Source organism: Anguilla rostrata, chromosome 1, assembly GCF_018555375.3.
Source record: "Anguilla rostrata isolate EN2019 chromosome 1, ASM1855537v3, whole genome shotgun sequence".
Classification (NCBI taxonomy): domain Eukaryota; kingdom Metazoa; phylum Chordata; class Actinopteri; order Anguilliformes; family Anguillidae; genus Anguilla; species Anguilla rostrata.
In genome coordinates, this window is record NC_057933.1 from 32,035,413 (window position 1) to 32,051,298 (window position 15,886).

General features: G+C 39.9%; 1 protein-coding gene across 2 annotated transcripts in view; it reads right to left on the bottom strand.

The window, feature by feature from the left end:
• Positions 1 to 15,886, bottom strand: part of si:ch73-242m19.1 (uncharacterized) — a 90,894-nt gene that overhangs the window by 38,082 nt on the left and 36,926 nt on the right. For both annotated transcript variants that reach the window (XR_010329947.1, XM_064335063.1), the window contains exons 19-27: positions 15,639 to 15,760; positions 15,023 to 15,251; positions 12,881 to 13,083; positions 3,870 to 4,022; positions 2,636 to 2,729; positions 2,049 to 2,186; positions 1,507 to 1,601; positions 711 to 822; positions 570 to 619 (exon numbers count right to left, since the gene is read on the bottom strand). Coding sequence is in view for 1 of the 2 variants with exons in the window: in XM_064335063.1 (XP_064191133.1) it covers positions 570 to 619; positions 711 to 822; positions 1,507 to 1,601; positions 2,049 to 2,186; positions 2,636 to 2,729; positions 3,870 to 4,022; positions 12,881 to 13,083; positions 15,023 to 15,251; positions 15,639 to 15,760 (1,196 nt within the window). In the remaining variant the exon portion in view is untranslated. The remainder of the gene's footprint in view (positions 1 to 569; positions 620 to 710; positions 823 to 1,506; positions 1,602 to 2,048; positions 2,187 to 2,635; positions 2,730 to 3,869; positions 4,023 to 12,880; positions 13,084 to 15,022; positions 15,252 to 15,638; positions 15,761 to 15,886) is intronic.

Here is a 15,886-nt window from a genome sequence, read left to right on the forward strand (position 1 = left end):
ATTGCAGAACAGATTAATTTCACCAGCCAGAATAGAAGGTCTAAGTGTTAACACTTATATGAATGCCTGGGAGTGATGATAGTCTCACTCCCTAGAGTACAGGGTCCTGCCACCAAATTACTTCACATGAGCACACCCCAACCCATCTACAAACCCGTGAACCCATATAGAAACCCACACTTCCACTTGGACACTCAGGTTTCAGGTCAGATTAAAATGTCTTCCACTCAACGAAATTTAACCCTTTATATATGCATCATCAATGCAAATTGCCCAGTCGGATAATTCATTTAAACTTAGACTGGCTAAAATGATCAGTTAAGGAAATTAATATCAAACACACTGAAGACCAGGCCATATTAAGAAATCATCCAAATAATCCTTCTGGATCACACCCACTAATAGAATTTTCTGATTCCCTGAGCCTGACAGAGGTTACTTTGTGAATGAGGCTCCAGGACAAATACTGTATAACACAAGCCTACTCCCAACAAACACACAGTACATTGGGATTAAATGTGACTTTTCTGCAGAGCTGCTGCTTGATTTCCCTTTAGTGCAACACATACTTTTGACAGAACTCCAGAATCATTGCCCTCTTGATCTTCTCCACTTCATCCTGTAGGACAAAAGCGGTCACTTTAACATCAGCACAGGCAGCAACGAAAGCCATGGCATGCGTTCCAGTGGCGGGTGGAGACAGATCTCACCGGATTTTTCATTATGGTTCCCATGAGCTCCTTTTTCTTCACAAAGGCGTTCAGCATCTCGTCCCGTAGCCCAACTTTCTCCAGCTGTATAGGCACAAAGGCCTCAGCAGGTCTGGAAATGAGAAGAAAACATGCAGCTGAACATTCAGTGTTCAGGTGTATCCATGCTACTGTACACCTCATAACAATACCAACAACCTGTTCTGAACTTCTAATGTTATATTTTTATGTTTTAACAACATTTTTTATCCCTGATTTTTTTCTCTCCCTATTTAAAAATCCTTCAATTGTATTCAATTATATTCAAACAACTCTCATGACCCATGATTAGTTCAAGCAAGCTTTAGCCAGGGCTGTGTTGGTCAGAGTTTGAGTTGGCTTAAACTCCTGCCTCAAATTGAAGCCTCCTACATGAGATTATGAATTGTAGCAACAAAAAAAAACAAAATTGATTGCTGGCACATCCCCAGATAAGACATATCATACTTCACATTGTCAGCATAAGGTTATGAGCACGACCATAGGCTATCATCCAACTTATCCACAACTACCATTAAGGCTCACTTCACAGTCTTATCCAACTACATGGTGAAACTAGCTTTGCCGCTGATGTATTCCCCAGTAATAATCTTGGTAAATACATCTTGAATAATTTTATCCCAGATTTTTTTTCCTCTAGATTTGGAATGTTTCCGAATGGATTCATTGTCAGAACATTCAGTATATGGACATTACTAAAATGCGAAAACAGAAATGGACTTTATGAACCATCTCTGAATCTATGGATCCTGCTCACCTTTTCCTGCGTCTGTTGACAGCCCTATGGCTCTCCCTGCCGGACACATACTCCTTTCCTAAAGAGTCTACCTGGGAACTGAAGTCAAGACCCCCCTGGACAACACAAATACAAAGTACTATATATAATATAAACAAACAATAAATATATTATTTTGTATACACTCATGCACATTAACATTTATGTCATATATAATAAAAAATCTGCATATAAAAATGAGTTTCAACAGTTTAGGACCAAAACGCAACCACAGGCTGTACTGAAGAACCAGGTTTTGGCTACAACCATCCATTTTCACTTAATTTTATAAACTGATATATACACAAATGCTGGTTCACTCCTATGTCGGAACACAGTAAAACACTTTCTCCAAGGATACGCGTGCAGTCTGCAGCAGCTGTAGATCATGGCAGCAACAAAAATGTGAGATAAAATACATGATTGTGCTAATTGAATAAGTAAGCCCTCATTGCACATCCCAGGTTTATGCTTGTTTGCCAGAGCAGTGTTATTGGGTCAGTGAGTGCCCAGCTACTCCCTACCTGCACTTCAGCACTCTCAGAGAACTGTGCCCAATAGCAGTGTGTGGCCTGTTTCACTGCACCAATCAGGGTGTTCTTCTGTGTCACCTGACAGGCCAAGGCTACCTGCAGGTTCTCTATGCCAGAATGGCTCATGAGCTGAGGACAATAAAGAGAGTAATTATTGGTACTATTAATAGAACTGTGTACAATCTTCATCATCAGTTTCATCATTATCTTTGTTTTCACATCACAATTGTTATCTCCATCATGCCCATCATGATCATGATAATTATCATTACCAACCTATTCCATACAATTCTGTAGAACACCAACTATGTGATTCAAATCACTCTGAAAAATAAATCTAAATACTCCTGAGTTTGATGCCAAATCAAGGTGTTTCCTCACCATTCATAAGCATTGCTTGGGATAGAGATTGGTATGGGAAAAGTGCACAGATGATGACGGGGCTTCACACATGGAAAGGCATACAAGGAAACACTTATTTGTTGCGCCCAATATGGTTCACAAACAGTATGCAGGGCCATGACCCAACCATGAGAAGCCTTACAGATGTTGTGCCATGCTGGTATTGTCAGACTTACGTGAAGAACAGCCTCTTGAGAGCGAAAGCTGAATTTGCCAATCTGGCACTCATCAATCTCCTGGATACTCAGAAGAAGGCTGGATGGGGTGTACCTGTGACAGAGATAGAGTCTTGATCTCATACTAAAAGTATTGGCCTGGGTCTTGGCCTTTGTCTAGGAGCAAGACCATGGTCTCAGACAAGGCCATGTTCTTTCTCTCTCCAGCATTTCCAAATTAATAATCACTCCAATCCACCACTAGTCTGTGCCATGAAGTTGCCACAGCGATGATTGCGCATTTATTTTGTTTAGATCCACTGCTTTATGTTTTTGTTGCTGCCGCGTTTGTTTCTATCCTCCCGGATCTGAAGATGCACCGGAGAGAGGACGCATGCCATCCCCTGCCATCCAGACTGAGGGATGCCTGCTGCTGAGGATGCCGGGACCATTGCGGAGCAGCGTTATTAAAAAGATACAGGACTATATATTGATTATGTGCATCATTTTCATTAAATCTATCAACAAAAGTTTGCAGTCCACTGTCTAGTCTATAGACAGCTGTCTGCTGTCCTGCTGTCACTGTCCAGTATCCTGTTGTCTACTGACCCTGACAACACCCCGTTTGTGCTTACCAACTTTTTTTTTAAATAACGGAATTGTTAGATTGGCAGTTGTAGCCTGTACTACTTCTTAGTTATAGAAAATTATTTTAGATAAGAGCGCAGGTTGTAAGGATAGTCAGCGATTACCCAAATTCCTACCTCGGAACTTCTACAAAGGATTGGAGGACTGATTTTTGGAAAAGAGGACCATTTTCAACTCTAGTGTGGGATCCATCTACCTGCCCAGTGAGACCTTTCAACCTGCACTGAACTTGTATATATTCTTAAAACATCCTTAAGATATATAGTTCTATCTCCCTGTTTTTCTGTACAGTAAATGTCTGCTTGCATTCTATATATGACTTTGTGCTCAACTGGGTCTTCTTTCAGGTTGTGGTTATTGTGGAGGTGGCTTCATGTTACATCCATTGGTGTACACCTGGTTATTGTAATGCGAGTGAGTCGTAACACCCAGCCGTAATTACACCTCACCTTTTAACTAAAAATAAATCCAACAGCTATGATAAACAACCATTTGTATACCTGCTGCGATAAAGGCTCAGCTGTGTAGGAGTTCTAAGCTGACTCTCCACAAAGTCATGGCACTCTGTTCAGAAGCATCTCATCCAGAACAAAATAAAGCACTGTACCTGTCGACAGTACTGTCGTTCTGCAGCAGAGTGGTGACAAACAGCGGGGGTTTCTCCGTCTTCTCTTTATGGACAGCAAACTCGAACTGGATTGGCCGCAAGTGCAGATGAAACTGTTCAAATCCCATCTCTCTGGCAATGTTGCTATACAGGCTGGGAAATGTTAAGGGAGGGTTTGAGGACCTGACCAATCTGGGTTGTGAGAAGGGTCCTAATGCCACCAATGATGCGATGAAAGTTGGGCTACATTATGTAGCCTTACCGCAACCCGAAGAAGAATATATACAGAAATGTATTGTACATATCAAATTCTGGGAAAATGTCTTTAAAAACAATTTTTTAAAAAATACAGCAGCAATGATTTGTATATTAGGCCATATACCGTATGTGCTGATTATATATTTTATGTCAATATAATGAAGTACATTCCATTTGTAAGGGAAGGGAATCTTTTAACTGGTGTAATAACAAGTACTGTAATTCTCTCGCTTTTCATGAATGTTAGCCGTACACAATCACCTTTTAAATAACAGACAGCTGGAAACAAGGGTTCTTGCAAACAGCATCACCAGGATTGTGACAGCACCAGTGTGAGACTAATTAATAAATACAATTACTTCAAGAGAAGACAATCAGGGAAGAAAGCATTTTTGCTTCTACCCCAAACAAAAATACATACATAGCAGATGAACACTGGTCTCAGTCTCATATACATAAATCCAGGATACACCTCATTGGAATAAGAATTCCCATAATTTGGGTTCAGTTGTGTATTCTTATGACTTCACAGGGAGAGTACAGAAGCAGAAGGACTTATTTATTTTTATACTTTTGCCCTGCTTCACCCGTGCATACACACTGATCTAAATGTATTTTGCTTACAAATCATTTTAGTGACTCCATAATCTATAATTCACCACTGGGATTAAAAAGATATATAAATAGCCATTCATGTTTTAGTTAACCCCTAAGCGCACATGCCAAATCTGGCCAATCCTTGCCCATTTAGGGAATACCCTATTTAAAGCACTATAACTCCAGATGTTAACATCACAGAGACTTTAAAAATTGCTTAAATGAAGCAAGACATTTCTACCATTTACAATACTAACTTACAATAGTTTATATTCATAATTTTGGAAGAAATAAAGTGTCACAAATGCAATTAGGAAAAAAATCAAAAATGAATTTTCTCTTATTTTAGTTTGCAATGAAATACTGAGAGATTGCATATATACAGCAGGTTAAACTATACATGTCCTGGAACAAAAACTCCTTGACCACAAGCTCATACAATCTAAAGGTGAATATGTAGAACTACTAAAGATCTATGAAGCAAAAACTAAGCAGTGTACCCAGCATCTCCAAATCTATCCAAAATGTCTAAATTATGCATTGCTGTAAATCACAACATATTCACGTGTTTCACTACAAATCAACTGTTTTGACTCAAGAAACTCACTATTGCTTCATTTTCAAGTGGGAATTACAAGCTTTCCGCCAGTACAGTGATAGAAAATATCTAGGGGTTCAGAAATATATTCAAAGTCTCTCCAAAAATGAATAAAATGTTTTTTGTCCATTATAAAACATATAAATGAGTGCCTTATGAAGGTTTAAAATCAAACATTGATATCAGATAAAAAAAATAATGCAAAAGCATTGTCACACAATGCAGTACAGTTGTACAGTGGTACAGTGCCTAAATGTGTAATAAATAACTCTTGTATGTATTTCAGTACACTACAGTATGTAATGTTTTCTTGCATGGGGATTGGACGACATGAAAACAATTTTCAACCGTCCACCACGTTTTCGTAATGTTCTAACTCTCACGTCATCAATGTTGCATGCATCACAAAAACTACGAACGCTTACATTACAGTGTGAAATATACTCATTATAAAATACCACTAACCTATTTAAAGACACTCAATTTCAAAAATAACGTATATAACTGAAAGATGTTGAGCAGTAATGCTTACATAGCAATGATGAAATCGTATCTGTGTTCAGTAGATAGAGACAGAGACAGTAAATCAATGATACAGTTCTCTCCGCTTCTGTCTTACTCCAGAAAATGATGTCAGCTAGGTCTATCAGCAAACATGCCTTAGCCATGCTCAGAATTTCTCAAGAATAATAGTATTTTCCAAGAAATGACGAAAGTCATTGATAAAATTTCGCCAGGTGCATGTCTTTTACTGCTACCACAGACTGAATGTGTAATGCAGCTATAATGAGGCAAAACCTTCCGTTATGCTGAGCTATAAAACGCTATTCCAAAAGTAAAATTAGACATATTATACATCAACAGAAAGCTAATTCTGTCGCCTATTGAATCAATTACCTGTTGATCAAGCCAGATTTTACTACAAAGGATGACAACACCGAAAACAACATGTGTGGTATTACGCACAGTTATTTTGGAAGGTACCCAGGCATCACAATATTTAATATTTTTATGAATGCCCAGATATACAATATTGTCCATTATGTCATGGGTGGGGGTGGAGTTGCAGATGAGACTGTAGGGAGGGCGTCCGCTGCAAAACGTATTCGGCATAGTTGTTGTCGTTCGTCTACTAATGAAAGTAGAATAAAACGTTTTTGTTTTCAACTCATACTATGGTTGCAGGAGCAATGAATGTCTGAGTTGAACAATCCAGGCAGGCTGGTGTGCTGACCACTAGGGGGTGTGCGCTAAAAGGTTAATCTTCTGTAACACCACCTGTCTTGGTGTAATTTCTGTTCATTTGTGGGCATTTCTACCCCAATTTCTGTTCATTCATGGCTATTTCTGTGCCACCACGCTGGAAATCCATGAGAAAAATACATTTGGGGTGTATTGATTCAAGTTATCAAGCTATGTAATTCTGATATGGATGAACAACACAGAAACCACACTATAGTAAATGAAATGGTTTAGGCCATATTCAATCTAAGTAATAATAATAATAATAATAATCATTATTATTATTATTTATTTGTAGTACCTTTCATTACATAGCAATCCCAAAAGGCTCCACAGTGAGCAAAACTAGAATGTAAAGTTCATGAATAAACTTTAGTGTGGTTGGCTCTGCAGTTGTTTAACTGTTACCAGATTAAAAAGTTAGAGATCTGTAGCATCGTAAAACTTTACCAGTGTAACCTTATGGCCATTGCAACCCAATTGGATTTTTTAGACTAAGCTGTTCATGCCATACATTATTATTAACAGCAGCAACATTATTAGACAAATATTAGGCAAAATATTTGCATATAATTGCCGGCATTGCATGTATCACCAAAGTAGCCATAATGTTTGAGCAATAATGTTGAAAATATACTGAACAAAAATATAAACACAACACTTTAATTTTTGCAGCTATTTTTAATATGTTCAAATAATACCTCAGAGATTTGTTCTATGTGCACAAAGATCTTATTTCTCTCAAATTTTGCCCAAAAATTTGTTTATATCACTGGTAGCTGGCATTTCTCCTTTGTCAAGATAATCCATCTCCTGCACAGGTGTGGCATATCAAGATGGTGATTAAAAACCATGATGGGGTCAATAAAAGGCCCTTAATTTGTTGAGTTTTTTGTTCTTCAACATCATGTCACAGATTCTGTTGTTCAACATCATATCAAGAGTTAAGAGATCATGCAATTGGCATGCGGACTGCAGGAATGTCCTGTAGGGCTGTTGCCAGAGTAATGGGTGTTCATTTCTCCACCATAAGCCACCTCCAGCATCGTTTCAGAAATTTTGGAAGTTTGTCCAACAGGCCTCACAACCGCAGACCACGTGTAACCACGCCAGCCCAGGACCGCCACATCCGACTTCTTCACCTGCGGGATCGTCTGAGGCCAACCACACGAACAGCTGATGAAACAGTTGGTTTACACAACCGTAGGAATTTCTGCACAAACTGTCAGAAATAGCCTCAGGGAAGCTCATCTGTGTGCTCGACATCCTCACTGGGGTCTTGATTTGTCTGCAGTTCGGCGTCACTATCGACGTGAGTGGGCAAGAGCTCACCTTTGATGGCCACCGGCACGCTGGAGAACGGTCCTCTTCACTGATGAATCATGGTTTCAGCTGTCCAGGGCAGATGGCAGGCAGCGTATATGGCGTCAGGTGGGTGAGTGGTTTGCTGATGTCAACAGTGTGTACAGAGTGGCCCATGGTGGTGGTGGGGTGTTAGTATGGGCAGGCATATCCTATGGGCAGAGAACTTGAGTGCATTTTATCCATGGCAATTTGAATGCACAGAGACATCGTGATGAGATCTTGAGGCCCACTGCTGTGCCATTCATCCACCGCCATCACCTCATGTTTCAGCATGACAATGCACAGCCCCATGTTGCAAGGATCTGTACACAATTCCTCAAAGCTGAAAATGTCCCAATTCTTCCATGGCCTGCATACGCATGTCACCCATTGAGCATGTTTGGGATGCTCTGGTCCGGCGCATACAACAGCGTGTTCCAGTTCCCACCAATATCCAACAACTTCGTACAGCTATTGAAGAGGAGTGGGACAATATTACACAGGCTACAATCAACCATTTGATCAATTCAATGCGAAGGAGATGTGTTGCGTTGCATGAGGCAAATGGTGGTCACACAAGATACTGATCGGTATTCTGTTCATTTCATGGTATCTTCTTTTTTGGGGAATCTGTGACTAACAAATGCATATTTGTATCCCCAATCACATGAAATCAATAGATAAGTGCTTAATGAATCTATTTCAGTTGATTGATTTACGTTTATTACCTTTGAACTCAATAAAATCTTCAAAATTGATAAGTGTTGCATTTATATTTTTGTTCAGTGTAGTATGGCATGCTGAGCTTAGTCCACAAATGCTGCATACCAAGTTTTGTGCAAATCTGCCCAGTCGTTCTGGAGCAGCTGTCATTTTTTCACAAAATTCTAAATGACAAATATTAAGTAGGCCAAGCTTATGGGTTCTTGAGGCCTATTTGTTCCTTGTGAGGACAGACATATATCTCAAATTTCATGACACTAGGTTAAATGGGGTGAGGGGCATTAGCTTTCAAATTTTTCACCTTGAATGACTAATTATAGTGCCTCTATGTGGACAAATTGAAAGCTTTATATAAGCATGCTACTCTGAGCCAAGGTTAATATTATAAAGTGTGGAATGGTATGTCAAGCCGAAAAGCTGTGGCAGGTAGCAATCAGAAATTTAGGCAGAAAGAAAATAAGAAGCTTAATTTGTATATAAGAGAACAGGTAGTGTGGTTGCTTCAGCAGGTCCAGGAACTTCCACTTCACAATACGGTGTGCAGTCCAGGAGGCTGAGGGTGGCCCACTGCTGCCAGCTGAGGTTGAAACCTGTAGGCACTATAGTAGAATCTTGCAGATCCTCGTTAGCAAAAGTCATATTTGTGGCAAGCCATCTTTAGATCAAATTCTGTTTCATTCAAAGTGCCAGCAGAGATCCAGATCAGTTTGCATGATTTAAGTCCCAGTTTGGGAGGGTGTGATATTGGACAGCACAGTGAGCCACTATAGGCACGTGGATTTCAGGGCACCACTGATTTTCCAAATTGAGCGCATTTGGTGGGGTGACTCGCAGGCCACACGAGGAAGCAGTCCTCACTTGTTGAATACACAAGAGGGAGGCTAGTTGCATATACTGGACCCCAGCTAATGATATTCCAGATGATATCTTAATCGTTTCACCAACCTTTTCCAAGTGCTCATAATATGTCAGAATGTAGTCTAAGGTCACATCATAGTACTTAGGGTACTTTTAGTACTTAACTATTTTGCCACAGAAATCCACATGGACCTCTCTTAGCGAGACAACTTCTGAGATGAAAGGCAGTGGCGGTAGACTTAATTGGGTTTGGGTGCAGGTGCCAGTATGTTAAGTACTCGTCCATCACTTGTTAGTCTTGAGATAAGGTGCTGCTGATGGCATGACAGCTGATAGCAGCTTCTTGCCAATGCCCCATAGCATCCTCTTTGTAAATAAAATCGACAGTTGACTAGCTAGTTAGTGGTCCATTTTTGTGAATGGTGATTGAAGATTTCTAGTAGCAGTGATGACTAATGACAATGACTTTCATTTTTCAACTGATGCCGAACCCAAATATATGGATGAGGAGCTTATAGAGATTGAGAGGACAAGGGCAAAAAGAGAGCAAGCACAACTTGCTGAAGCTGTATCGGTTTTGAGTGAGATGAGCAAGAGGGTAAACAAGCAAAAGGGTATGTCTCTGGGTGCAGCTGTCGCCTAAGTACATTCAGCAAGAGTATCTTTATCGTTCACCATATCCTTTCTGTTGTTAAGGCAAGTGTTCCAAAACAAAAAAGTTTTTGCCTATATTGGCGCATTTTGATTACACAATATGTATTTATGCAAGCAAATAAACATATGACAACCTGTTCAAATTTGCTTTATTAATAGGGTCGTCGTTAACTAGTTGTCTGGTGGTGATTCTCAGCCTACCCTAAATCCACCAGTTTATCTCCACCATGTGACCAGCAGGGATTTAAACTTATTTTAATGGTTATCCTCAAGGGGTCCATATAGGCTCTCCAATGGCACAGTTAAGTGGCTATTCATACAACTGAGTTTCTAATTGAGACATTTATAAACAATCAGTTGATCTAATATGAAGAGAGTCAGGAAGGAAAGCGAGCATGGATGGAAGTTTAAATGCTACAAAAAGCATGAAAAGCTTTGAGCAAGCAGTTGCCACTTCTGGTCCTGGGTAGTTGCAGGGTCTGCTGGCTTTCGTTGTAACTCAGCACTTGAGTATCACTGCAATTGATCAGTTAAAGCAGTTGATTACACAGTTAACTCAGGTCATCTAATTTCTTGGGTCTGAATTAGTCACTGATCTTAAGCAAAAAACAAAAACCAGCAGACTCTGTGGTTCTCCAGGACTAAGACTGAGTATCACCGCAGTGAAAAGAAAAATGGATCCATATGACGCAGGGGCGTCCAGTCTTTTCCGAAAAGGGCCAGTGTGGGTGCAGGTTTTTGTTTTAGACCAGCACTAAGGGCGTATTTACACCTATAGTTTGTTTGCTCTGGTCTGAATCAGTTGATGAGTTTGTAAACTTGGAGCATTTAACCCTTGGTTTGGTTTCTTTTCACACAGAGAAAAATCCAAGTGAACCAAAATGCATCACTACAAACCATGTGAGAACGTTCATTCCGCTTATTGGTCAGACGTGTCTGGAGCAAGAAAGTAAATGCAGGAAGATGGTCCTGTGTTCTGGACTAGTGCATATTTCTGTGAGAGAAACATTGCTATGTAATTTAACATGGAGCAACGGCAGAGTTGGCATTTGCTCATAATCGTGGTAATTATCTGGACAATATCCCAGGCAAAACTATACCAGCAGAATGCCGAATGCACTTTGAGGAAACGTCTTGAAAATACTAAACTGCTTCACACTTTGCAAAGAAGATGTGCTGCCTTCAGACGACTGAGCAGAACAAGGGAGCTAACGTAATAAAATTTTTCTCAAACTTGCGCGGTACACCTGGTAGTTGGGTCGGATCAAGGTCAGATCACGTTCCCACCACAAATGAACCGCTCCAGAGTTTGTTTGGGATCAGACCGAGACCACCTCCTCTTAAGGGTCTCGGTGCGGTTGTTTTGGCCCACACCCAAGTGCGATTACTGTGTTCACACCTGCCCAAATGAATTGCACCAAGGGGAAAGCGAACCAGAGTCCGATTTAACCTGACTAAAAAGCGCAGATGTAAAGACACCCTAAGACACTAGTTTCTACTTATGATCTTGATTGAAGACCATGATTAATTATTCAGTTGAATCATGAATTTATTTATTTATTTAACTTTTATGTGGAAGTTACACGTTATATAACTGCTCTAAAAATACTGCAGCATGTCCACAGTATTAAACTGAATTTAACACGTGTCACTTGGAAACATCACTGTTGATCATCATCTGTACTTAATTTGTGCCAATTACTTTATCAAGGTGGTGCAAATGGGATAATTGTTTGAGAAGGGGGTTGACAAAGAGGCAATTGCGACCTCTAGCTGGTGGAGGACTGATGTGCCAATGTGAGAAAAAAAGGGGAGACAAACTGGTGATCCTAGCTATGCATACTTGAGTTCGGAGGGCTTGAGCCCGACACATCCCCCAATTTAGGTAGGTAGCTCCGCAGACCAGGGTATAAGAAATGTGAACTGATCAATTGGTGCATCCTATATATCGTAGCTACACTTCATGCTTCCTATTCTTCTGACCCACTTCCAGATAATTTACTTTAGCCATGCTGATGAGAGGCCAAAATGAGTAAAATCTTCCTAAAACTGAAAGAAAAAAAGAATTACGAGTGCTTGTATATTACTGTGTATTGTTACAGTTGAATGCGCAATGCTGTGTTGAAGCAACCATTCATGCAGGTACACAAGGCTCTAATTTGCCTTGCAATAAAATTCAAATGAAACCTGCCATATACTGTTGGAAAGCTTGTACTATCCTCGATACAGTAAAATAGTTATCGATCGAATCGGAACAAAGTGAAAGGAGTTACGGTGATGTAAAATGCAAGTGGGGTTTTGTGTGTGGCTGTTGTAAATACCTACCCCCACTTTCCATTTGCGTGTTTATTTCTCAAACAGAATCTTGAAAGGGACAATGTTACATGTAAAACCAATGGTAAGATTGTATATTTATTCCATATTTGTTTATTCCATATTTATTCCATATTGTTTATTTTGCTATTATGTTGGCATACCTTAGAGATATTGTTTGCTGTATTTTTTTGCTATGATGGATTACAAATTTTTAGTGGTGAAATCTGTATTCAGCATTGCTGAAGTGTATCACGTACTGATAAAGCTAAAACAGAGTTTGGTTGCAGGAGCAATGAATGTCTGAGTTAAGCAATCTGGGAATGCCAACGCGTCGGCCACTAGGGGGCTTGTGCGGAGTTAAAAAATTAAGAAAGGACAGACATTTTTCCCTGACGGGGAAGAAAAACAAATAACACTCAACTGTGACAGCAGTGCAGTCTCCGAGGCAGACTCAATCAGCCGGTGGCGTAGAGTGACCAGCTCCAGCAGCTTGGAGAATGTCTCTACCATGAAGAGTTGCCTCTCCTTGCCCCGCATTGTCTCCTCTTCCTTAGCAGAGCTGAGCATCATCAGGCCAATGTCTCTGACAAAGAAAGGGTCCTCGAAGAAAACTTCTGAAAACAACTGGAAACACACGGCGGCATTTTCCTTATTTTATTCCAACAATTCCCAAACCTGGGCTTCTCAGTGGGGAAGGGGGAAACTCAACAAACTTTATTGAGGTTTAATATGTTGCATTCTCTTCTGCCGACTCTATGATGCAAAAAGAATTTCCAAACAGAAAATTTATTTATCACTCAACCAATCAGTGACAAATGGTCTGACCAACAATGCATTCAAGATGACAAACGTTTGTGCTGATCTAAGTTTGCAGCAAACAGTTTATGTTCAACGATTTTAAATGGACTTTCCATTTAGTTAGCTACCAACACATTTTTGTTACAAATGGATGAGACCAGAGCCGTAGATAGAAAGAGTTGCGTCAACTCCATTGACTCTAAGTCTAAGGAGACCAAAAATTCCACAACAATGGCGGATCATGGAGGCTTCAATAGTTCCTAATCGCCCACTGCTAGCAATGTGAAATCCACTATCCTGAGGAGATTTTCTGAAGAAACAGTGCCCAACAGTGAGGTAAGAAGTTAAAAGGAGCATCATTTTGTTAGATATGGCTAATTTATCTGCAAGCTAGATTTTAGAAACATGTATTACAGTTAGATACAACGTTATAATTAAATTAATGTTAATGTTAGCTTAATTAGCGCTAATGTCAAGTAACATTAGTTCACATTTATAGCAGGTAATGTTCGCTAAATAACTGTACAGCTAACATTAATGTTACTTTAACGTTAATTTAGTTAACTTAATTAATGTATTGCTAACATTAACGTTAGAGTTTAACTTTGCTCGGTGTATCTAGGTTAACGTTAGCTAACATTACGTTTGAAAACAAAAAAAGCATAACGTGTTTGAGTATTACATAATTCGAACAAAATGGCCAATATATATTGCACATATTTTTCTTATATACGTATATTGTTAATTAGAAATATTGCTAACTAGCTGCATACATCTGACTTTTTCCAATAGTTCCCAATGTAGAACTGTATACCACTGTGGAACTATTTGAACCTGCATGAATCATGTAATGCAAATCTTTCTAGCATCTCTCTGAATGCGACTATACAGAGGGTCATTTCCATAGTGACTTCCGCAATATTAGAGGACTTCACTGATAGTGGTCCTGCATTGACAGATATTATATTAGTACACTCTGTATTGTCATGTAGCACAACTAATGAAGAGGTAAGCAGAATTGAGTTATATACCGAGGAAGTCCTCCCTCGATATGATGATTTTATTTTTCGCGTGTTTCCTGTCAGCAGTCATTTTTGTTTGTGGCGCGCTACCTTTTCAGATTGTTAGCTAAGGTTAGCTAATGTTCGTGGTGAACAGAAAAAAAGTTTTAAATTGTTTGAATATGTTTGCGAATGTTAGCAAAGCCGCCTTGAACGCACGTCAGGTGACCTGCTGAACAAGTGATGTTGTCAAACTGAGCAGCAACACTCCTCATTTGATAGCCTATTGCCCTATATCATTTGAATTTAATTTCAATATATTTATTTGTATGACATTATGGAAATATTTATCAGTTCTACCTGTAGTGGCAACTGCCTGCTGGTTACTGTTGTTTTCAATCATTTCCCCTGCTGTGCATGATATATTATTTTATTTAATAAATGAACATTTTTTGAAAACGCTGTGATTTCTGCCGCTTTCCATTTTTCAAAGATTTTTGACAACTTTGCTGAGACTGCTCCGCGAATTTAGCCAATATTTTCCATGACAAACACCAAGCTTTAATTATTATTAGTTATGCAGCATGAATTTAACACTTTTCATGGACTTTGTTCATTATCATTCATTTTTGTAGTTCTTACTCAGTCACACCAAGTCAGTTCATCAATGAGAGACACACATTTGTAGCTAAAATGAGCTATTCACAGGCAGAATCCGTTTTTCCTCATACATTTCATGCTCAGAATGCACGGCGGGAACCTACATCCTTCTGAATCTGTGAACTGTAGGAAGCCCCAGGAGGTGCCAGAGACTGCCATTTATGTAGTGCCTGCAGCAGCAGCCTCTGCTCCAGGGCCACTCTTTCACTGGCGGTCTTGGCTCTGTACAGATGGCAGAGTTCTGTGTGGGCCTGAGTCAGAGCCTGGTGCAGCTGGGAGGCCAGCCAGAGAGAGGGGTGGAACTCCAGCAGGTACACATTCCTCAGGGCAGGGCTGTGACATCATATGATTAAACGCACACACACACACATGCATACAGATCCACATGCGCACACATATACACACATGCACTCCCATACAGGACCAGGTAGCCATGCACACACACAAACAGACAAAGACACAAATCCAATGATGCAAACACACACACACACACACACACACACACACACACAGAAAACACTTCTGTGAAACATAATACAGATTTTGAGCAATAGCTGAAATATATTATTTAAAATGGGCCATAGCTAATTTGCTGCATTGTCTTATTTGTTACACTGCTTTCAGGCCATTTTATACCAGAAGTTTTGCAGAAATGTCAGACTCCTAAGGACCAGGACTGCATGCTACTGAGACAGACTTTAACTGATGAGCTGTGCTTGCCTGTTGCTGCCGAGGGAGACAAGCAGCTTGGGGATGTAGTTTAGAGGCAGCCCGTAATCTTGTCCTAGTCCCCTTGACCCATCCCTCCAAACCTGCTGGAGATAGTGCCGCTGCTCATCTATCTGATGGTCAGAAACACAAAGAAGACAGTGCCAGTCAGGTAAGCTAAAATACAGATCTCCAGATCATGATATAACTGTTCTGCACAGCCTTGTATTTTAACTATTAACATTAATCTTGTAATCAAC